This window comes from Sorex araneus, chromosome 1, assembly GCF_027595985.1.
Source record: "Sorex araneus isolate mSorAra2 chromosome 1, mSorAra2.pri, whole genome shotgun sequence".
Taxonomy (NCBI): domain Eukaryota; kingdom Metazoa; phylum Chordata; class Mammalia; order Eulipotyphla; family Soricidae; genus Sorex; species Sorex araneus.
In genome coordinates this window covers 224326790-224351182 of record NC_073302.1, presented here as the reverse complement: position 1 = coordinate 224351182, position 24393 = coordinate 224326790, and the positions used below count along the sequence as shown (strand labels likewise).

The 24393-nt window shown below is 45.3% G+C and overlaps 1 protein-coding gene across 4 annotated transcripts in view; it reads right to left on the bottom strand.

Annotated features, from left to right (window-relative positions):
• RCBTB1 (RCC1 and BTB domain containing protein 1) overlaps positions 1-24018 on the bottom strand; it is a 55409-nt gene extending 31391 nt beyond the window's left edge. The window contains exons 1-4 of one of the 4 annotated variants that reach the window (XM_055143501.1): positions 23896-24018; positions 6037-6146; positions 5614-5782; positions 5155-5305 (exon numbers count right to left, since the gene is read on the bottom strand). In XM_055143501.1, coding sequence (XP_054999476.1) covers positions 5155-5305; positions 5614-5739 — 277 coding nt within the window. In that variant the 5' untranslated portion in view covers positions 5740-5782; positions 6037-6146; positions 23896-24018. The remainder of the gene's footprint in view (positions 1-5154; positions 5306-5613; positions 5783-6036; positions 6147-23895) is intronic. The other 3 variants (XM_004604487.2, XM_055143512.1, XM_055143522.1) reach the window with 3 other exon arrangements.
• Positions 24019-24393: the final 375 nt, after the last annotated feature.

Here is a 24393-nt window from a genome sequence, read left to right as displayed (position 1 = left end):
AGTTTCAGGAAATTTTTTCATTTCTTCTTTGATTTCCTCTGACCGAGAGTTAACTGCATGCTGTCTGGTTTCTAAATACTTCAATCCTTCCAATTTTCTTTTTACGGTTAATTTCTAACTTCATGGCATTGTGGCCTAAACAATACTATGATTTCTATTTTTGTGACCTTACAAACACTTGAATGAGGCCCTAGCATGCTATCTATCCTGGAAAATGATCCACACATGCTGGAGAGAATATCTATTCAACTTTTTTGAGGGAGGGGTTGGGGGTGGAGTGGTAAAGGGTCCTGTAGATGTCTATTAATTCCAGTTCTTGCAATTCCTAACTTAGGGTTTTGTTTCCTACTGGTGTTCTGTTTGATTGGTCTACCCAGTGAGGAAAGGGGGTGTTAGAATTTCCCACTGATGCACCTCGCTGGGTCTAGTAGCAGCTGTTTTATAAGCTCTGCACTATTTCATTCAGTGCTGAGGAGAGTTAAGTCCTCTTGATCTTTCGATTTCTTAATCAGTATGTAATGCCCATCTCAATTTCTTACTTGCTTTAGTTTTGAATGCCAGCTGGTCTGAATAAGGTCACCCTACCATTTTCAGTCTACCATTGGTCTGTATGATTGTTGACCGGCCTTTTCCTCTGATCCTGTTTATTGTAAAAGTTCAGATGTGTCTCTTTAAGTTGCGGAACGTTGAACTTTGCCTTCTGACCCTTCCAGTCATTCTGTGCCTTTTGCTAGGTGAGGTCAATCCACTGACATTTAGAAAAATGACTGACATAAAGGAATTTGTTCCCATTCTTCTATGAGGAATTTGAACATATTTTTCCCCCATTTGACATTTGTTGTTTATAGGGCAAGTCAATATTCCAGGCATTGTTGGTTTAGATTCAACAGTATCTCCAGCTGTTATCTGTCTGAGAAAGTTTTATTACTTCTTCATATCAGAGTAGTAACCTTGCTGGGTATAGCATTCTTAGTGGGAGTTTCTTTTCTTTCTTTTTTTTTTTTTCGGCTTTTTGGGTCACACGCCGAGATGCTCAGGTATTATTCCTGGCAGTGCTCAGGGAACCATGTGGGATGCTGGGGATCAAACCCGGTTTGACCATGTGCAAGGCAAATGCCCTACGGCTGTGCTGTGCTCCAGCCCTGGGGGTTCCTTTCACTCAGTAGTTAGGTACCATTCCATTCTCTTCTTGCTTGTGGAGTCTCATGTGAGAAATCTGGTGGGAATTCCCTTTGGTTTCCTTTGTACTTTAGGCTTTACTTTCTTTTTCGGCTTTAAATGATCTCTTTGACTCTTCCATTCTGACTGCAATATGTGTTGGCATTGTTCTGGGTTCTATCTGGCACTCTCTGGGCTCCTGGATCAGCCAACACGCCCTCCTCACACTGTGGAAGTTCTCAGCAATTATGTTTAGTAACAACCCTTTCTCTCTTTCCTTCTGGACTTCTGATAATTTAGAGACTGTACCTCTTGCTATTTTCAAATATAATAAATTTTCTCCACTTGGCCACACCAGTGGTGTTCTAGAGCTATTCCTGGCTCAAAGGGCTCAAGGGACCATATGTGGTGCTGAGTACTCAAACCCAAGTCAGCAGGATACAAAGCAAACGTCTGCCTTAGCTCCTGTACTACCTCTCCAGACACAAGCAGTGTTGCTGGGGTGGACACTCTATATTGTGTGGACGTGGGATGGGGCGAGCCACAATTAGTGGTGCTCAGGGACCCTGGCTCTGTACTCTACGACCAGTCTCGGTGGTGCCTGGAGGATCATGGTGAGAGAGAGACCTGGGCTCAGCAAAGGGAGCATCTTACTCCCAGTACTGTCTCTCTGGCCCTTTGACTTATATCTTAACTGTAATACTCAAGACAGTTAAAACTGCCTGACCTGGAGTCTGAAGACAGTTCCAAAAGCTGTAATTTCCAATGGACACCATGTTCAAGAAAAACTAGAATTAGAACATCTGTGTTTAATATGTTTGCTCTAAAAACCTGCCTTAGAATTTTATAAGTCAAGGACTAATTAAAAATAGTTGGGAAGAGAGATAGCATAGGAGGGAAGATGCCTGCCTTACCTGCATCACTCACAGTTTACCACCACATTGCATATGTCTCCCTAGCACCGCCAACAGTGATCCCTGAGCACCCCTCCCCGCCCCCAGTACCAAAAAACTCAAAGACATGCTAAGGAAAATTCAATCAGGTCATAATGGATGACAAACAGAGCCAGTCATCAAAGCAGCAGCTGTCTGAAAGCACCAGTGTATGGCCAGGGGCATGGCTATGCAGCAGAGGGATAATCACTTCATTATGCAACACCAGCTCTACTCACACTAGGTGGTCACGCTCAGATCTCACCTCTCAGCTAGAGAAAAAGGGAGTTGAAAGCAACTGAAAATCTCAATTCTAGACCTATGGCAGCATTCAAGAAAGCTGTGAGTCCCCAATCTATAATCAAAACCTCAGGGAGGGCCGGAGTCATGGTACAGCAGGTCAGGTGCTTGTCTTGCACACAGCTGACCCAGGTCTGACCTAGCACCACATATGGTCCCCTGAGCCCCAGCAGGAGCAAACCCCAAGTGCAGAGCCAGGAGCATTGAGCACTGAGCATTAAGCATTGCCGGGTGTGGCTCCAAAACCCCAAGTGCAGAGCCAGGATCAAAGCCCTGAGCATTGCCGGGTGTGGCTCCAAAACCAACCAAACAAAAATGCAGGGAAACTATCTGCCTCACAAATACAACACCTTTAAACTGATGGACTATGGCCCAGTGCTGATCCAAAGATAAACAACGGTTGAAAAACCACTGCCACACTACAGAGAATAACCCGTGCCTCTCCATGCCCCCCCACTCCCCAATGCAGAGGCCCTGACCTAGAGAGGGAGCATGAGCAAAGGTGCCTAAGACTTAGAGGGGGAAACTGAGGTTATATGTAACACATTTTTAGAGTTCTGACTGCCCACAGCACAGATGAATTACCAAAAATGACCTTAGTCCCATTCTTCAGAGTGCTTGGGGAGGTAGAAAGAAATAAATGAACCCTCTCCCCGCCCTGACGAGGCCCCAAGTTGCCGTCCACGAATGGCTCCTGGCTCCTGAATGGCCATGATCCCAGAGGCACACAGACCAATCTCGGAACCCAGCGGCTTTTGGCAGAAATGCACCTGGTCTGAGCATTAAACTATGGCACCATGCCACCCCGGGTGGGGAACAGTGTTTGTCCCTTCTGCCTTTTCTCCCCAGCAGCACGGTGGCCGCCATCTTTTCAGAGTCTACTGGACAGTCAGGTATGAGGCTGCAATGACAAAACACTCGAGCCTCACGGGATGTGGGGTGGAACCAGACCCTCCCCCTGCCCCTACGAGGCCACGAGTTGCCACCCAGGAACAGCTCCTGACTCCTGAACGGCCATGATCCCAGAGGTACACAAATCAATCTCGGAAACCAGCGGCTTCTGGCAGAAATTCCTCCAGACTTATTACTAAAATATCAGAAATCCAAAATCGCGCGCTCGCCACATGACATAATATGCTCTTCATAATCAGCAATAGAAAACAAATTACCTAATGATGCCTTTTCCGAAGGCATGATTGTTGGGGGAAATTTCAAATAATAATGGTGGGTCTTTTGTCAAAATATTGAATGTGATCAAAGTGGAGAGAGAGTCAAGTGGAAATCATCTGACACACAGGCAGGGGGAGGGGTGGGATGGGGGGTTATACTGGGGTTCTTGATGATGGAAAATGTGCACTGGTGAAGGGATGGGTGTTTGATCATTGTTTGACCGAGACTTAAACTGGAAAGTTTTGTAACTGTTCTCGCAGTGATTCAAAAAATTAAAATTAAAAAAGAAAGAAAAAGAAATGAAGATGCCACAGAGTCTGGCACACATCATAAAGAACAAGAACAACCAGTGCTGGTGCAGATGTGGGGAGAAAAGAACCCTCATTCACTGCTGGTAGAATGTCGACTGGTACAGTCTTTTTGGAAAACAATATAGGCATTCATCAAAAAACTAGGAGTTGAGCTTCCATATGACCCAGCAATGCTGCTCCAGGGAATACACCCCGAGGGACCAAAAACATACTGCAGAAAAGCATCTTCACTCCTATGTTCATTGCAGCACTAGTCACCGTAGCCAGTATCTGGAAACAACCCAAGCTCTGGAGAACAGATGAGCAGATAAAGAACTATGGCACCTCTACACAATGGAGAAATACGAAACCACTAGGAAAAACGAAGTCATGAAATTTGCTTACACGTGGATGGACATGAAGAGCACCATACTGAGTCAAAGAGGAGGGAAAGACACAGAATGATAACACATTGTGAGAGTAATACAAAGGACAATAGAACAAGGGACAGAAACACTGGCCCATGGCAGGAAGCTTGCCACAAAGGGAGAGGGGCAGTCAGGCTGGAGAAGGGACCAATGTGACACTGATAACTGGAAATGATCATCGACAAGAACTGAGTACTGAAGGGATGTAAGGTGGTTTGTAGGATATCCATTCACTACAGTATTGCAAACCACAGTGACTAAGAGAGAGAGAGAGAGAGAGAGAGAGAGAGAGAGAGAGAGAGAGGGAGAAGCAAAGTGTCCATACAGGCAGGCTGTGGGGGCGGGAGGGAAACCACAGACATTGGTAATGAAATATGTGCACTGATGAGGGGATGGGTGTTGGAATGCTGTATGACGGAAACTCAATCATGAACAACTTTGTAACTGTGTATCTCACAGTGAATCAATTAAAAATAATAAATAAAAGTAAAAAAGAAGAATCTAACCACATGTATCCCACACTCTTTTCTTACTATACCAACACAAATGAGAAGGATTCCATTACCTATGTTTAAACAAGTGTACAAGACCTGAAAGCTGCCATACTGCCACACATACATTGAAAAATTAAGACAGCGGACCTCTTCACTTGCTGTATTTAATCTTACACAAATTTACTGAGTGCCATCTAAAATCCCAGAAATCTGCTTCATTAGCAAATCATCCATGACTGTTTGAGTTAACCTGAGATGTTCTGTGTACCCCCCCACAGAAGTGAATTAGCCCGTGGCATCTGACAGTCCTCGCTCCACTCCCCTGCCCTTAGTCTGCTGCTCAAGCTCCACAAACTGAAAGCTGGCACTGGGCCCTCTTTACCTTCGGTGCTGAGAAGAACATGGGGTCCACTCCCATAACTAAGGCTCTTTATCTTCTTTCCACACAAGGCTTCTAGCTTTTTGGGGACAAGTGTACTCTGATTATCTCCAGTTCCAAGACAGTTGCTGTAGTTCAGTCCAAATACAAAGACCTTAAAAAAAAAAAAATAGTTCTGCATCTCTGGGCCTAACGTACTCAACCAGAAGTTGTCTGAGGGCTCAGTAGGGAGGAGGAGGCAAGTCAGAAAAAAGTTAAGCTTTGCCGACAGGCCCCAAGTCTGAAGGGACATGGCTATTCTAAGCACCTCAAGAAACAGGAGGGGTGAAGGGGCATAAAACTGAGAAACCAAGCAAGGCACAGGGTTCGGAACTTCAAGCTCTCTTTAGCCCTCAGCATTTCTCACTTTTCACACCGAATATTTTAAGTCAAGCTCCAAAATGAGTTCTGAGAGACTCTTACCTCATCATCATCAGTAACATACAAGGCTTCGTTGGCTGAGGTGCCAAAGACACATGCCTTCCGAATAGACGCGATTTCCTGAGGCGAGAGCAGGGTGAAGATTGGCCACTTCCCGACATCCACCATGACTCTGGCTTCAAGCAAGTCTATAGGTTAGCCGGCATCTCTGCTGTATCAGACAAACAGGAATCCCAGAAATATTGGTAAGACAAAAACAAAATTTAGAAAGGACACTTCCCAGGATGGGGTGATAGTACAGCAGGTGAGGTACTTGCCTTGCACATGCTGACCTGCCTTCGATACCCAGCACCCCAAATGGTCCCCAGAGTCCCACCAGAAATAATCCCTGAGCTCAGCCAGGAGTAAGTCCTGAGCACAGCCAGTGTGGCCCATCCCCACCCCTCAAAAAAAGATGATTCTCACAAAGGCAACAAGAGATAATTCCAGAACCTTCTGTACACCCTGGGTTAAGAATCACACGTGCTCCCAGCAAGAATCAGGTCCTTCCTCCACCTTCACAAGTAGGGCTTTTCCTGTAAGGGGAGAAGAAACTTGTAAGACACCGTGATCTGTCTTGATCAGTAACAAGTCATTGCTCAAGAATAAGAAGCGCAGGGGCTGGAGCGATAGTACAGCGGGTAGGGTGTTTGCCTTGCACACGGCCAACTTGGGTTCGGTTCCCAGCATCCCATATGGTCCCCTGAGCACTGCCAGAGATAATTCCTGAGTGCAGAGCCAGGAGTAACCCCTGTGCATCGCCGGGTGTGACCCAAAAAGCAAAAAAAAAAAAAAAATAGAACCAAGCCAGGAGCAGACAAGGGGTGAAACTAGGTTTCTCACTAGTTACCCCACTCTGTGCCTCTCCCAAAGAACTGAGGCAAAAATTTGAAGTTACTGTTAGTTCATCTAAGTTCACTAGATCCATGCATAGGAATGAAAATATGTGCTGTGTATGTGTATGTGTGTGTGTGAGAGAGAGAGAGGTGGGGGGGGAAGAGAGAGAGAGAGGAAAATAAGAATAGTACCTCTATCTCTTACTACCAACCTCCATGATGCAAAAGAGACTGCCCTGCCCCCCCCAATTTAAAACAAAACAACACAACAACACTGCCCCCACTGAACCACTATTTAATGACAGGAATCAAATCGAATGTATAGTTCAGAGCCAGAAACAGTAACAAGCATTACCCTACTATTTACTTGGGTGAAACCATTCTTGTTTTCTCTCTCTCTTTTTTTTTTTTTTTGCATTTTTTCCCCTCTCTTTTTTTTTTTATTGAAGCACCATGTGGAAAGTTACAGAGCTTTCAGTCTTAAATCTCCATTTTAGAACGCTCAACACCCATCCCATCACCTGTGCACATTTTCCACCACCAGGGGCCCCAGTATACCCCCCCTCCCCAACCCCCCCCCCGCCTGTGTAGCTGATAGATTTCACTTTACTTTGATTACCTTCAATATTTCAACAAAAAACTCACTATTATTGTTTGGAGTTTGCCCCCCAAATTCAGACCTGTTGAAAAGGAACCATTTGATAATGTTTCCCACTGCTGACAATTAAGAGATATGAAGTTTTGGATTTCTGTATTTTAGTAACTAAGTCCAGGGAAATTTCTACCAGAAATTGCATCGCTGCAAGCTTTTACTTCCCTTTTGTGGTGCTCATAAAATGGAAAAGCCGAGAAACCCTTTCCTCCTGGCGCTGCATGGAGCAGTGGCTCAGTTCACAGCCTAGAGACATTTCTGCAAGCTGCTGGTGCCCAAAGTAGTTTAGCTGGCCTCTGGGATCATGCTCATGCAGCAGTGGAAAGCTTCTCTTTTTTTTTTGCTCATATTTTACTTTGCTGACCACCAGTGCCACCTTACTCTGAGCCCATCAAACTTCCTCCATGTGGCATCACTGCAGTCAGTCTCTGTGAGGCTGCAGAGCGGGCTGGTGCTGGCAGAACCTTCCGTGTTGTCTGCTATGTTTTATTTCTTGCCGTATGGGTCACACCCAGCAATGCTCAGGGGTTATTCCTGACTCTGCACTCATGAATTACTCCTGATGGTGCTCAGGGGACCAGATGGGAGGCTGGGGATCAAACCTGGGTCAGCCGAGTGCAAGGCAAACGCCCTACCCACTTACGATGGTTACGGCCCCCCAAACCTTAATTTCCACTCACTGAACTCGAGCTTCTGTGCAGCTCTTCCACTGTGTTTACTGTGCTCTGAGGGTGAATCTGAGGGTCTTCGAGGAATTAGGCCGGGTGTTAAACTTGTCCTTCCCTGTCAGTCTTCTCCCAGAGACAGCAGGTGTGTAGTGTGCAGTGTGAGGTGTGATGAGCAGAGCTGCTGCTTCGACACAACAGGCAACCATAGAAAGAATTATGGGCACAAAGTATGAATAATAGCTTGCAAGGCTGAAGGAGCAAGCAGAAAGTCTGAGATCTGGATGCTGACCTGCCGAGATGAACCAGTCATGATCTTTTTCATAAATAAATTGCTAAAATAAATTCCTAAACATGAAGCTGACAGCTCAAAGTCTAACAGCTATTTTATCACTAATAGCAATTTCAAATTGTCCTCTACTGACTTTTTATTCTACAATAATTAGGATTATTCTAGAATAATATAAACTATTATTTACAGAATTACAAATGCATTAACAACAGAACCAGAATCTCAATTCAGATTTCTGTTTCTGCTATGCAGGAAGTTGGGCATCATATATATATATATTTTTTAAATCACTGTAATTTTTTGACCTTTTTGGGGGAGGGGTCACACCCAATGATGTTCAGGGGTTACTCCTGGTTCCACACTCAGGAACACTTCTGATGGTGCTTGGGGATCATATGGGATCACACTCGAGTCAGCCATGTGCAAGGCAAACGTCCTATCTGCTGTACTATTGCTCTGGCACCCCATCACTGTAATTAGAAAAAAAAAAACACTGGGGGCTTAGAGGAATGGCTCAGTGGCTTAGAACACTTGCCTCACAGGTATATGATTGAAAGGTCAATCCCCAGTGCTACCACATGCACCATGTATGATGCCAGCAGCTCTACTGTCTATGATCCGTGAAACCGTTGATCATACAACAGCCATACATGTGAAAACACCACAACGAAGGGATGAGACCCCACATATACACCCCAGCAAGCATGGCCGTTAAAAGGTATGTGAGCATCCTGGCCAGGAAGCATGACCCCCAGTGAGCAGATGGGTAATGACAAGTGACCCCCATAGCCCGCACTGCAAACTCTACAACCAGAATGTGAGTGAGCATCACAAGAGCAGGACCCCTGGTGAGTACATGTGCAAACACCAAAACTAAAGAGGTGCAACCCTGGCAAGAATGGTAGCCAATGCATAGAAACCCGATTTGCAACCCTTAGTAGACACAACTAAAACTTTCAAGGTGTACAAGCACTACAATAGGAGTGTGGTGACTGCAACAACAGTACCAACAACAAATAACAGAGAAGAGAGAGAGATGAACTGGGTGGGAGCACCTGTCCTGCAACCAGAGACCATGCACCTGGAGCTGCCCACACAAGCCGAGCAGCCCCAGAAACTGCTGTCTGGATCCGCTGGCGGCGCAAGGGCAGGTGATCTCCACCTCCAGCCAGGTGTCTGGCCGCTGAGAGCTCTCCAACTAAAAAAGGGATACAAGTGCTAGAGTGAAACCACAGCCAGCAGGTATGTCAGCCCCCCAGGGACCCTGGGCATGCACAACCCCCAGAACATGCATATGCAGAACGAAAGGAATGAGACCTCTGGTGGTGCAGCCAGGCAACTACAAGTGGGCAACCAAGCCCCTGCAAGCACCACAAACGAGTGCCACTTCGATCACAACAATATATAGCCACGGGCTGGAGCAATAGCACAGTACGTAAGGCGTTTGCCTTGCACACGGCCAACCCGGGTTCGATTCACAGCATCCCATATGGTCCCCTGAGCACCTCTAGGAGTTAATTCCTGAGTGAATGAGCCAGGAGTAACCCCTGTGCATCACCAGGTGTGACCCAAAGAGCAAGTAAAATTAATTAATTAAAAATAAATATAACGATACAGCCACAGCAACAGCACTAACACTTAGCAACAGCACTAACACTTAGCACTTACTGGGCACAACGCACCAAGAACTATTCTCAAGACCATCTACGCTTGTTAATTCATTGAGTCCTCCTTTTACAGACAGAGATTTTAGGGATTTATTCACCCTAGAAAGGGACAGAGGTAGGGCTCAGTCATACAGTTAGGAGCTGGTTCCGGACTCCGCCTCTCCATCTCATGCCAAAGAGCCCATGTGTGATCCTTGCACAAAAAGGCCCTGTTTTTACTACTGGATTGTTCCTTTCTCTGTTCTTGATTTATGAGTGTTCCTTGCAATGGTACTTCAATGCTTTTAGAAGTAACAAGAGATGCTTCCCCAAGCCCCACCATGTAACCTGCCTCGATTCTCTTACAAAACAGGGAAAGAAGACACAGATGTGCAACAGTGTGTGTACAGGAGCAGAGAGCTAAGTTCCAAGAGAGCCAGGAAGTATATTGTCTTAGAATACAAACCACATCAAAGTTAGTCTTCAAATTTTAATACTTTATATAGTATATAATTAAAGTTTGAATAGAATTAAGAGTAAAAAGGGAGTAGTGAAACTGGATTAAAAATGTAAGTTTCACATTTAAAATAACACAAAGAAATATTTTTTTTCTTACCACAGAGGAGTTTATTAAATCACCAGTCTTCAAAAGTAAAGCTCAATATTTTTGTATTAATGCATGTTCTCTATTTAATTCAACTGAAAAATCAATGTATTTTCCAGAATATTAATAATAAATATTAGGCTGGAGAAAAGGAAATAGTTGACTCAAATTATAAAAGAGTTCCTTTTTGGTTTCGGTTATGTGCTTAGAGTTCCCTCCTGTAATAGTCCTGGTGGTGCTCAGGGCACCATATATAATGCAGGTGGGGGGAATTAAACAGGTTTAAACACATGCAAAAATAAGAGCCTTAATCTATGTATGTGCCACTCACAATATGTGGTCTTCTTCTTTTTTTTTTATCCATTATTTATTTTACTTCTTTTTTTAATTTATTAATTAGTGAATCACCATGAGGGTACAGTAACAGATTTACACATTTTCATACTTGTGTTTCCCTCATACAATGTTAGGGCACCCCCTCCCTCTACCAGTGCCCATTCTCCACCACCAGTGAACCCAGTATCCCTCCCAACACAAAGAAATATTTTCACAATTACTGTAAAGTCATTAATCAGTTACCAGCAACTCTCTCTGCCCTAGGGGTTAGTAATTACTGAAATAAACCAAGCAAACTTTCTTAATAATGGCTTATTATATGAACTGAGTTCAGCCATTGCTAAATTCATTGAAGCTTCATTTTACAAGCTATCTCTTCAAAGGCTTGCAATTTAATTGTTACTATAAAAACCAACTCATAGGAATGAAGCGACAGCATAGCAGGTAAGGTGCTTTGCCTTGCATGTGGACACCCCAGGCCCAATACCTGGCATCCCATATGGTCCCCTGAGCATGCAAGGAGTAATTCTTGAGCACAGAATCAAGAGTAAGCACTGAGCACAAGTGTGACCCATGCCCCCAAAACAAATACCAAAACCCACACCACATCACGTGTCTTACATGTTTATACCCATCATGTAAAGCAAAAGCACCATCCCTAGCTTCTCATGGTTGGAAGAGGAGTCCTGAACGCTCTTATTCTCGGATTTGATTCCTTTCCCCAAATTTTTTGGGGTTCCTGGGTGTCCCTCCTGATACTCAGCTAACCTCGTTCGATGGACTTTTTGATGCTCAGCCAGCAATGCATCCTGCTTCCACCCAGCCGAGCCGGGAAACAGCACCAAAGGCGGCATCACACAACGATCAAGACATACTCGAGTCTGCGAGTGACGCATGCACCTCTGACCACTGGCTTACATCTCGACCCAAGTAGTTCCAGATGATGATTATTTTGGGAGAGGGACCACACCCAACCAGTTTTGGGGCTACTCTGTGCTCAGGGGTCAGTCCCCATGGTTCTCGGGGGATCATACAACGCTAGGAACGGAGCCCTGGTCTCTTGCACGCAACTCGTAAGCTCAGTCCAGTGAGTCCTCTCTGCGTTGCTGAGATTTTCTTTTCGTCGACCACTGCAGCATGCTACTATCTTTCTGACTCTGGGTGTCCAAAACTTGTTGTGCTTAAGCCTATGATTTTATGTGAGATGTAATAAAGAAGCAGGAAGGGGTATGCTCCCGGAAGTATGAGAACAAAAGCAGTGATGTTGGCAAAGCCCTAGCAATATAATCAAACAAAGCAAATAAGGAGCAGGAAGGGAGGCACTAGAAATGACCAGGAACCAGCTTTGTTGCAGATGCTTCAGACACATTTTACTGTCACAAAGCAATATGCATGTGAGAGATCATAATCTATTCTTAGCAGATGAAAAATAAGACTCAAGGGTGAAATGACTGAGGTCACAGAGAAGGAAGAGACACAGATAAAGACTCAACATCTACCTTTCTTATTCCTCTTATACAGAACTCTAGCCCTGGACTTTCAGTGAGTTACACTTCTGATCCATGGCATCATGTGGTCCCCCAAATACCTCCAGCTGTGACCCTGGGCCCTGGAACAATCAGGGGCAGCCACATGCAAGGTAAATGACTTAACTTCTGCTCTCTCAAGTCTGCCAACATTTTTTAAATCTATTAATTTTACTCAGAAAAGATTTCTTATAAATACCATTTGTATGCTCAACCCAAATTAGCATTCATTGTTCATTAAGAGGCAAGCCAATGACTTGCGAGGTTTGAAGAGAGTTCAGTGCCCTCTGAGGATAAGACAACCCACCTGGACCTACAGATTTTTTCCGCCACTTAACAACAGACTATATTCCCCTAGCACTATTCTGTGTCCATTAGTGCTATCGATCATATCCTGGTTCCTGGGCTGGCTTTTCCTAGCAACTGGCACTGTCCCTTAAGTGCTTGTGGCATATGGGGATAAAGGGTTATGTTATTTTTATATTCTGAAAGAAAATTTACATAGGGAGCCAAATAACATTCCCATTTTAAAAGCTACATTTGCAACAGGAAGAATCAAGAAGTAGCAAACAACCTTCTGATTCCTTCAAGAGAACTGATTTTTCTGTGCCCTAGAAACCAAATATTAAGGGAAGGTTCTTCCAAAAATGGTGCTTTACTGTTATATCAAAAATGTATCTGAGTATGTTTATAAACCTTTAAAAACTAACAGGAAATGGATAAAATGGCTCAGGAATCTTGATTTTTGATGATACAGGTCTCAATAGCAATACTAAAAATTGGGGTTGAGGGGCTGGAGTGATAGCACAGCAAGTAAGGCCCTTGCCTTGCACACGGCCAACCAGGGTTCAATCCCCCGCAGCTCATGAGGACCTGAATCCATCACAAGCAATTCTTGAGTGCAGAGGAAGGAGTTATCTCTGAACACCTCCAGGTACGGCCCCAAAACCAAAAAGATAAATTTGTTTTAAAATAAAAAAAAAAAAGTAAATGGGGCTGGAGCAATAGCACAGCGGGTAGGACGTTTGCCTTGCACGCGGCCGACCCGGGTTCGATTCCCAGCATCCCATATGGTCCCCTGAGCACCGCCAGGGGTAATTCCTGAGTGCAGAGCCAGGAGTAACCCCTGTGCATCACCGGGTGTGACCCAAAAAGCAAAAAAAAAAAAAAAAATTAAAATAAAATAAAGTAAACGTTTAGGGTTGATGTATTAGCATGTGTCTTCCACAGAAGACCAGCCTCCAAACTAATCAGAATGTATCTGGTACAAAGGAACTTGAACCCTCTAGAACTAGCTTCTGCCTAAACACTCACTAAGAACGGAGCAAGTGATTAAGCAGAACTAGTTAGCATCAAAATTCTTCCTCATCTAGTGTCATTTGGGGGGATAATAAATGAGAGTGTACTCTTCGCTGTAGAAATCGTATCTTACAGGAAATACTTATCTTTTTGGAATGATCCATTTTATTTGGATTCTTGTTTGTTTGGGGGGAGGCACACATCACTGGGCTCAGAATATACTCCTGACTCTGTGCTCAGGCATCACTCAGGGAACTATCCATGGTGCCAGGGAATAACCTGGGTCAGCCAGGCTCTCAGCAAGTGTCCTGCCCACTGTACTATCTCTCTGGCTCAGGATTGTTCATCATACAAGCCATCAAGCATGAAAAGTTAAAGTTCATCATACAAGCCATTAAGCATGAAATCTAGTATTTTTTAAATTGCCAAATAGTTAATTAAAAGCACTCATATACACTGAAGATCCCTATTCCTATCATTTCTCTCTTTTCCTAAATTGTTAAGCTACCAAGCTTGTTATGGTAGGAATTAATCTGGAGTTAGTCATTAAGTCTAAGATATCTCAGCAAAATAATTAGCATATGATAATATAAACAAATGATACCTATTTTATTAATCCTCCTTTAAGCCATCCCAACCCTGCCTCTGAGGAGCAGCATGTCAAAGTCAGAGTGTCTTAAGCAGAAACTTAAAATGCAAAGATTAAGTGGAATAATGAACAATGGGATTCAATGTGCAGATATACCCTTCATGAGATACCTACCAATGTATAAATGCATGAAAATCATGTGCACGACTACACCTGTATAAAAATGGTATATCCTAAAAAACTGTTCCATGAAATCCCAGAAATCAACTTCTCAATAGCCCAGGAGATGACAAAATGTTCTTCAGGGAACACCCAGTTTCCTCCACCTTCTCATCACTTAGGAAAAAATATTTTTTTTAACCAATGAACATTCTGATTTAAGGGTGTAGCTATCTATTTTCCTTTCTTGAGCATATTAGAGTTGAATCCTAGTACAGCTTTCAAACAGTGGCTTTCTAGGGTTTTGGGTAAACCTTTGGAATACAACTCTACAACATACTACACCATACTTGTATGCAACAGTAAAAGGAATTCAATAAAATCTCTCCAGTTACAAAAGAGTCAAATGTTACTAATTTCTTTCACATTTATTCTAATGAACTTTCTAAGTTTGAACAGATGCTGGCTAGGATTCAGACAACACATGTATTTCCCAAGGGAGTCTCAGCTTCAGCATTTTTTTGCTTTTGTTTTTGGGGCCACACCTGGTGATGTTCAGGGGTGACTTACTCCTGGCAGTGCTCAGGGGACCGACCATATGGGAACTGCAGACCAACCTGGGTTGGCCACGTGCAAGGCAAGCGCCCTACCCGATGCACTAACACTCTCACACGAGCCTCAATATTTTAGAAATAAAAATAAAAATATACTTTAAAACTACTTCACCAGTTCTGTGGTGGAAGTTCCACAAAGAAGTGAAATGTCATGGTCGTGTGGACACAGCAGGGATCTCAGGCCACAGGTGTCCAAGCCACACCCCTCGGCCCAATCCTCTTTGCAAGAAGCTTACTGTGCCATAAAAATGAAAGGGGGAAATGTTCTGAACGCTCTCGACCAATTTTGCAAAGACCAAGGACCTCTGACAGCTCTCTCGGCAGGAATGTCTGCCGTCCCTCCTAAAATGCAGCTCTATCAGTGAGAGGTGAGTCCAGTTTCACTTGCAGACAGCCTCAGCACTGATTCAGAGTTTGCTAACCCTGGCTCTGCCCTACTCTGCCGGAGGAACAACGGTCACCTCCAATCTCCAGTGAAGCTCTCTGACTTGAAGCAAGGGGTACTATAGAACCCCTTCGCTAGCCTGTCCTCCAAGGGATCACTTTCACTTCACTCACAGAAGACTTCAACGATTCAAGGAAAGGGAACCTGGCAGCACAGTGCAAATGAACAAGCAATTCTACTGCTATATACTCAGATTAGAAAAACAAACCAAGTAGCCAAAAGAAAAAAGTACTGCTTTTATGAGATACTGGTTTTTTTTCCTTTTTTTGCTTTTTGGGTCACACCCAGCGATGCACAGGGGTTACTCCTGGCTCTGCACTCAGGAATTACTTCTGGTGATGTTTGGGGGACCACATGGGATGCTGGGAATCAAACCCAGGTCGGCTGCGTGCAAGGCAAATAAATGCGCTACCCGCTATGCTACTGCTCCGGCCCGAGATACATTTTTGCATTCAAAGTATTATTTTTATGAGATACACAAAACCACCATGATTAAATTTTTTAAAATCTTCTACAGTTTTGTTCTTTATTGCACGGAACATACAAACTTTGAAAAACAGACCACAGCAAAAGAGATGGGCCAATAGGCTATTAAAAAAAAAAAGCTACTTCATTTTTTTCCCCCTAAGGAGTTTAAAATTAGAATGAAGGAGCCCAAGCTCAAATTTATGGTATCAGGAATCCTTCTTATGTGAATTTCTAAAGTCATTCCATCTAGTCTCTGCTGAAAAGCATCAAGTGTACCTTGAAGTGGTCTAAAGCCAAATGAAAAGTCAAACAATAAGCAGACAGAACCACGCAATATTTTTTTAACTGAATCACGGTGAGATACTTTTTTTTTTCTTTTTTTTTTTGGGTCACACCCAGCGATGCTCAGGGGTTACTCCTGGCTTTGCACTCAGGAATTACTCCTGGCGTGCTTGGGGGACCATATGGGATGCCGGGGATCGAACCCAGGTCAGCCGCGTGCAAGGCAAACGCCCTACCCGCTGTGCTATCGCTCCGGCCCCACGGTGAGATAGACTCTTTCAAAGAGAACCACACCATATTAAGGTAATAAATGTTTACAGAATGCTCTCTATCTTCTCCCATTCCCAGCTGAACCTGCACAGACGGGGACAGCGGTCAAAACACAAACAGAAGCTGGCCATGGAGTGCTGTCTGTGTTCTGACACCCCCCCCCCCCCACACACACACACAGAGGACTGGAAGTGGCAACCACGTAAGGACAAAAGAGGCACTTGGAACAAACACATACCCATGTGTGTAGCGTAAGGAACGTAAGGTTAGCCAGGCAACGACCACAGCGCTGGGGCTTTATCCCAAAATACGCCATGTCACCATGGAGGGATCTAAAGCAGGGAAAGGACCATCAGACCCGAGTCTGCTCAGGACGACTTTGGTTGAAAGCGGAGATCAGATGGTGGTGAGAAAGGAATGCGTAGGTGGAATCATGGGTGGCTGTGGCAAATAAGCTATGGAAGAAAGAAAGGTGGCCTCCAACAGAGAGATGGACATGGAGAAAGCTGGGCAAGCAATGGACTTAAAGGTTTTGTGGGGGCTGGAGCGATAGCACAGCGGGTAGGGCGTTTGCCTTGCACTCGGCCGACCCCGGTTCTAATCCCAGCATCCCATATGGTCCCCTGAGCACCGCCAGGGGTAATTCCTGAGTGAACAGCCAGGAGTAACCCCTGTGCATCGCCGGGTGTGACCCAAAAACAAACAAACAAAAAAAAAAGGTTTTGTGACTGAATGACTGGGTTGAGATGAGCCAGACAGATGAAGGAAAGGAAAAGATTACACCAGATCCCAGCTCAGAGGAGCGAAGTGTACTGCCACCAACTGCAGCAGAGGGCAAGGTCAAGCACATTCTACTCTCAGCATTCTGTTGAGCTGGCTGTGGGCTATCAAAGTAGCTATGTGAAGATCCAGAGTTTTGTGAATCTGAAAATCAAAAGAGATCTCGGAGATGTAGAAACCAAGTACGACATGGAAAATTGTATGGTCTAAGAGGGTGGCAGACAGAATTCTAACTCCAACGGCAAAGGGACAAGGGCAACCCCCATAGATGAGACTAGAGAAAAGGGAAAGATGGGACGCAAATGAGAAGTCAGCATCAAACATTTAAGGACGGGATCACCACACAAAGGAGGTTGTGTCGTATCACCACTGTTGAGAAGCCAGCAAGGACTGAGAACCACCTACTGGTCTTACCCAGGATTACTGGTGACTTTAAAAAAAGTTCCCCTGAGGTTGTGAGCAGAAAAGGACAGAGTACAACAGTTCGAGGTTTACATAAAAGGTGGAAAAGAGGAACAATGAGTATAATTTGTTCAAGAAACTTGACTATGAAAGAGAAAATAGACTAGTAGTTGTGAAGGATAATATGTATCTTGTATGACCCTTTTCTTTCAAACATCTTAAGAGACTGAAAATGTTTAAATATTAATGTGAAGAAACCAGTGGAAAGAGGGGAGGATCTAAGAACTAAATGAGATTTCTGAGACAGTAACAGTAACAGATGTGATGAAGAGGCCTAAGATTAGCAGAGGAGCTAGAAACCATCCATTAAAGCAGAAGAGAAGGATGAAGGGAGTCACCCCCTGGGGCAATTTCTATCTTTCTCTTTCCCTGGGGAGAGTCTGATGAGTCTACATTTTTCATTTCCACCCTAAGTTAGGGTTCCAATTTTTCCATATTCTCAAACCTTTCCCCCCCCCCACAGGTATCACCCCAGAGGTATAAAGCAGCTTGGATTGGAGGGATGATTTGCCTTTGGGGGCAATCCCTTCTGAGACACAAAGAAAGAAACTGTTGCAAGAAAAAGGGAGAAAGCAAGAGTAAGTGGAGCAAAAAAAAAAAAGAGAGGTCTGAGCTGGCCAGGTGGAGTAATAGGAAAGAGCAAGAACCAGGAAGTTTTCAAAAGAAGCTAAGGAGGAGAAGCAGGAGACCAAAGGTTTGCAAAGATACTATCTGATCTCCTTTGAGACCTTTTCCAGGAAAGAAAAAAAATGAACCAGAACAGAAAGCTGCTCAGAGGATTTGTTCATTTAGAGACAATGCCAGAAGTGCTCCTCCTCATCTGTTTCAAGATTTAGATAACATACACCTCAGAAAGGGCAGGGGGTGTCAGACTTACCCTCCGTGCCCCTTCAGCACTTCCTATCTATGTGTTCTTCAGCCTGTCCTATGTGGAACTAAACTACAATCAGGGTGCTGGCCTCCTCATCACAAAAATGTAGACACGAACGAACGCGTACCTATAACCATTTGACCTCACACAGTCATCATCTCAATGACTGGAGAGTCCTTGCACAGGTATGACAACAATGCCACAGCGTTGACCGAGACAGATAGTTCAGCGTTTTACACTTGCAGACTGGAACCATTCTCAGAGCAGCAGCTGAAACCACTGATACAAACAGGTGGTAGCGATCACCTAAAAGAAAATACTTAACCAGTTACCTTACAGGGTGTGAGATAGAACCGCAGTCTTCCAAATCAGTAAGGACATCCCTACAAAATTCCAAGTAAATTTCTCTGTAGAGATATTCTATTAAAGCTACTGTATCCAACATCCCCAAGCCTGCTCAGGGGTCACACTAGGGCTGCGCTGGTGTGGCCCAGGCTCTGCTCAGACAGGAGTCTGTTTCAGTTCTCTTCTTAGCAACACACCAACTCAAAACTTGCAACTTGAAACAACAGAAATTTGCTATTTCTCTCAAGTTGGTATTTTGTAGGCTTTTGCTTTGGGGGGTCTCCCAAGTCGGGGGCCCACCAGTGATTTCTCAGCCAACTGAGCTAGCTGTTCAGTAAGTTCAGTACAGGGTCTGGGGGTGCGAAGACGCTCAGGCGATGCAGGGGATACCCAGACCACCTCAATGGTGCTTGGGGGCCTCCAGGGTCACACCAGAGACGCCTGGGGGGCCACATAGTGGCGGGAATTAAGCTGTACTAACTCCTAGTCCTTCAATTCTGTGCCTTGAATTGACTCAGTGAGGGTTATCTGAGGTCACAGGCATCGGACACTTGATGAGGACTGAAATGGCCTCTCCCCTACCTGGCCACTGCGGGCGGACTCTCCACACGGCCCAAGTCTTACTTCGCAAGCTGACTGGGCTCCTGGAGGAAAAGTAAGCAGGACCGTAAGAACTAGCCCCGGAAAACAAATTATCTAATGCTTCCTTTTCAGCAGGTCTGACTTTAGGGGAGAGACTCTCCAAACAATAATAGTGAGTTTTGTTGAAATATTGTATGCAATCAAAGTGAAAGTAAAGTGAAATTTATTAGTTACCCAGGCCGGGGTGGGGGGGGGCGCTAGGGGTGTGGGGGGGGTTGGGGTGTGAGGGGGCGGGGTGGAGCTATACTGGGATTCTTGGTGGTGGAATATGAGCACTGGTGAAGGGATGGGTATTCGAGCATTGTATAACTGAGATTTAAACCTGAAAACTTTGTAACTTTGTAACTTTCCACAATAAAAAATTTAAAAAAAAAAAAAAAAAAAAAAAGAACTAGCCCCGGACTGACAGGGCACCACTCTGCCACGAGCCAGCCTAGACTCACACGGGGCAGAAAGAGACCCCCTCTCTCGAAGGGAGAACAGCGGTGACACCCAGGCCCTGCTGGGAGTCACCTCCGGAAACACTGTCACAACCATGTACACTATTTACTGGAAGTTTCCACTGTACCACACGAAATTTAGGCACAAAAGCTTTAAAGAAGAAATAGATTGTCCTTCCAAGACGAGACTTTTTTCATAAGCATTGACAAGAATGTCCTGGGCGTTTTCCTCGGCCCTGAGAACACTAACCCCAGACAGCCATAGGGGCTGTGTGGGAGACAGAACTCAGGCCTTCAAACAGGGTCTGGGGACATCTGCGGCGTACACCGGTGAAGGGTTGAGAGCTGGAACACTGTATGACTGAAACTCAATCTAAACAATTTTGTAACTGTGTATCTCACAGTGATTCAATCTCTTAGAAAACAGAGAGTGGGTAGGGCATTCCCCATGCACACAGCCAACCAGGATTCAATCCCCAGCATCCCATGTGGTCCACCGGGCACCACCAGGAATAACTTCTGAATATAAAGCCAGGAGAAACCCCTGAGTATCACAGGTGTGGCCCAAATCTCGCCCCTCAGAAAAGAAAAAAAAAAACCCACAAACTAGAGTGATAGAGAAGGTCGGAGGAGCGGAGAGATGGTACAGGACAGGATTAAGGCAGTTGCCTAGGGATGCTCGTGACCCGTGTTCAATCCCGAACATGGCATCTGGTTCCCCAAGCACGGAATGATCCCTGAGCACAGACCAGGAGCAATAGCCTCTGAGCACCACCAGGTATGATCCCAAACTCCAAAATAACAAGGGTCTGAAGATAGTCTTTCCCAGATGGGGTTCATTATCTTCTGAGGCTATTTCACACCTTTTATGTACACATAATATACCTATTAACTTCTTTAAGTTTCTTTAAATTTTAACTTCTTTAAATCTAACTCCTTTAAATTTGTCTTTTTTGGTGCCAGGAATGGATTACCCAGACCCTCATGCATGCACAGTAAGTGCTCTAAAGACACTGAGCCTGGCCAGACTGCATTTGGTATTACTCCACTCAGAAATAAGCAAGGTTTGAATATCACAGTTAATCACTAACAATCTGAATTATCACCATTTGAACACAACAATATCCAGCAAATTAGCAAAGTAAGAGAGACTTATGCCCCCAAAATATTGTTCTTTGGATGATACAGATGACTGTATCACTGTCATCCCATTGCTCACCGATTTGCTCGAGTGGGCACCAGTAACGTCTCCATTGTGATACTTGTTGTTACTATTTTTGGCATATCAAATACACCATGGGGAGCTTGCCAGGCTCTGCCGTGCAGGTGAGATACTCTTGGTAGCTTGCCAGGCTGAGAGGGGTGGAGGAATCAAACCCGGGTTGTCTGCGAGCAAGGCAAACACCCTACCCGCTCTGCTATCGCTCCAGCCCTTTGAATGATATAATTACAGATATACATTTTCTATTCTTCTGTAGTTTCTAAATTTTCTTTCATTCTTTTATTTGAAACTTTCTATCTATCTATCTCTCTCTTTTTTTGGTGGGGAGCGCATTGGTGGTGCTTAGGGCTTACTCCTGGCTCTCTGCTCAGGAGGCCATTATGTGGTGCCAGAGATGAACCTGGGTCAGCTGCATGCAAGCAACACCTTAACCTCTGTATCTCTCTGGCCTGAAAACATTTTAAAATATCACAGACTTGACGTATGTAAAAACTTTCTTAAATACATATTATGTGTCAAATACACAACTGAGGGACCAATGAGATAACACAACATGTAGGGTGCTTGCCTTGCATACAGCCGACCCAGGTTTGATCTCCACACCAAATATGATCCCCTGAGTCTCAGGAGTGCTCCCTGAGCACAGAGCCATGAGTAAGCCCTTAGTAATATCAAGTGTGGCCCCCACACCAAAAATAATGAGACATAATTGATTCAGATGGTTATTTGATTTACTTTCTCTAGTTTGGCTAAACTCAGATCACATTCATGATATGCCTTTGTGCAATGGGCACCTGTGGTGTTTCAGGTCTTGGCTACTGTAAGCAGAGCAGCACTGAACACAGGTGTGCGTTAACTGTCCTTCTGAATTAGGGTTTTACACCTATGGACCAGATTTAACAAACAGGAGCCACTGTTAAATACAAGAGACGTGGAGGGATGGTATAATAGTAATAAAAGGTCCTTAGATTCCCTTCAATTTCATCCTCTCCCTGACTTTCAGATAAAGGATATTATCTCAGAATTAACAGCGTGGGTTAATTATTAAGAAGTTTTACTCAGGTGCGGCCGCACAACACCTCAAACTCTACATCACTGATAGACCAGAGTACCATATCACACTGGATGGGAAGTAAAAAAGAAGGCAACCAATCTCGATTAAGAAAATATTAACACACACACAAGGCTTAACCTGTAACAATGCTTTAGTAATCTCTTATATAAGGGCTTAATGGCTCCAGGGTAAGATACAACAATCTTCACACACTTTCTTCTAAGGAAATCTTTTTTGATCATTTGTAGCAAATTACTCATAATAAGCAATACAAAATAAATTAATTAGGACCTGCTATTGGGGCAGGTTTGGGTGGTGGTTGGGAAAATTGGAAATAATGGTGGTGGGATTAGTGTTGGAATACTGAATGCAATACATCACCATGAACAACTTTATAAAAATAAAATTAAATTTAAAAAAAGAAGTCTTGCTCATGGCTGGTATACGTAAGAAATAACTTTTTAAAAATCTTAAGAATTTTTTTAAAGCTGCAAATATGACGATTTTGGGGTCAATGGCTGTTTTCTGAAATTCCCAGGATCTTATCATTTGGATCACATACATAAAAGTCAATGTGATGGGGCTAGAGAGATAGTACAGCTGGTAAGGTGCTTGCCTGGCACACAGCTGACCCGGGTTCAATCTCCAACATCCCATATGGTCCCCTGAGCACGTAATTCTTGAGTGCAGAGCCAGGAGTAAGCCCTGAGCATTGCCAGGTGGCCCAAAATTCAAAAAGTAATATATAAATAAATGAAAGTCAATGTGAAAAAACTTCCTTAAAAATTAGTCATCTTTCCTCTTCTAGAGAAAGTTAAAGATAAAAGAAAAGGACTTGTCTGGGAGCATGAATAAACAGACTGGCATTCACACGGTGGATTAAAAGATATTCACCCCACAGATTAGCTGCTATATTAATAGAACCAAAATATACAGTTACTTTATCCTGAGAGCTCGGGGAAGAACTAAAAGTCGACCAACGCTCATGTCAAATGGACACTTTCTAGAGTTAAAAACAAGCTATAAATTACTATCAGGGTTGGATCACTTTTTCCCCCCACCTCTTTAATGTTCTGTTACTAACCCACAACACACATCGGTTTTAGAAACTCACAATTCTTGTCCCTAAGAGTACTACCTCTTCCCCGGCCGCCTCGGACTCCTCGGAAACAACAGATTTAAAGACAAACGAGATTGCCAAACCTTTTCATACAGATAGAATATTGTTCCGTAATCCCCAACAGCGGAGAGCCATCTGCAGTGACTTCGGAATGTCTCACTACAGTATGTATTTATTTTTTCATATATATGCGTATATGTATATGGGAAAAGCCCCCGATGAGAGCAGCATGCCTCGCTAGTTATCTTACGTGGGCACTGGAGCTTCCCGGCGGGCGAGAAGCGTCCAGGTCCAGCTAAGCGCGCAGGACCCTTGGGCCTGGGGGGACGAAGGCTCGTCACTCGCTGCCCAGGCGACCGAGGAGATGCAGGGAGCACCCAGAGAGGATACGGGGGGTCGGCGGGAGGTCCCCGCTCCGCCAAAGCAACGTGAAGCGCACTGACCGCCTTCAGCCCGCAGGAACCCCGCGCACCGACTCCGAGGGGGGCGCGGGGCACCCCGCTCCCCGCTCCCCCGCCGGCCGGAGAAGCCCCGCGGACTGAGCCGCGGCCCGGCCACAACCGGGAGGGGACAGGCAGGAGTAACGGGCCACGCCGGGCCGGCCGGCCGGCCAGGAAGCAGCTACAGGAGGAGACCGAGGCGGCAGCGGCCCCGCGAGCGCCTTACCCGGGAGGGGAGCCGCCGGCGCGCGCGGGGCCCGGACACCGCCAGCGCCGCGGGGAAGCCGCCAGCTCCGCGGGCGCAGGGACTCAGGCGAGCGGCGGCGCCTGGGGCCGCGGGAGGGGCGAGCGGGAGGCGGGCGCGGGGGCGGGGCCTCCGGGTCACGCGGACCGTCGCGTCACGTGACGGCGACGCGCCGCCCGGGGATTTTGGCGCGCGTTCACGCGGCCGGGGAGGCCGGGTCTCTGTGGGCTCCGGCGGCCGCGCCCGGACTTCTGCGGAAACCGATTGGCTGTCGGGCCCCCAGAGCTCTGCGGGGCGTCGCGGTGGAGCGTGCTAGTTGCTGGGCTTTTATCTCTCCGGGGGCCGGGGAGCTGGCCCGCTTTCCCCCCGGGATGGCGTGACGGTGTGCAGCGCCCACCCGGTGCCTCGAGGACCTGGATCAGAAGGGAACAGAGAGTAGCTCAGGAGGCTGTCACGGCCGATCCCCAAAAGGCAGAAGAC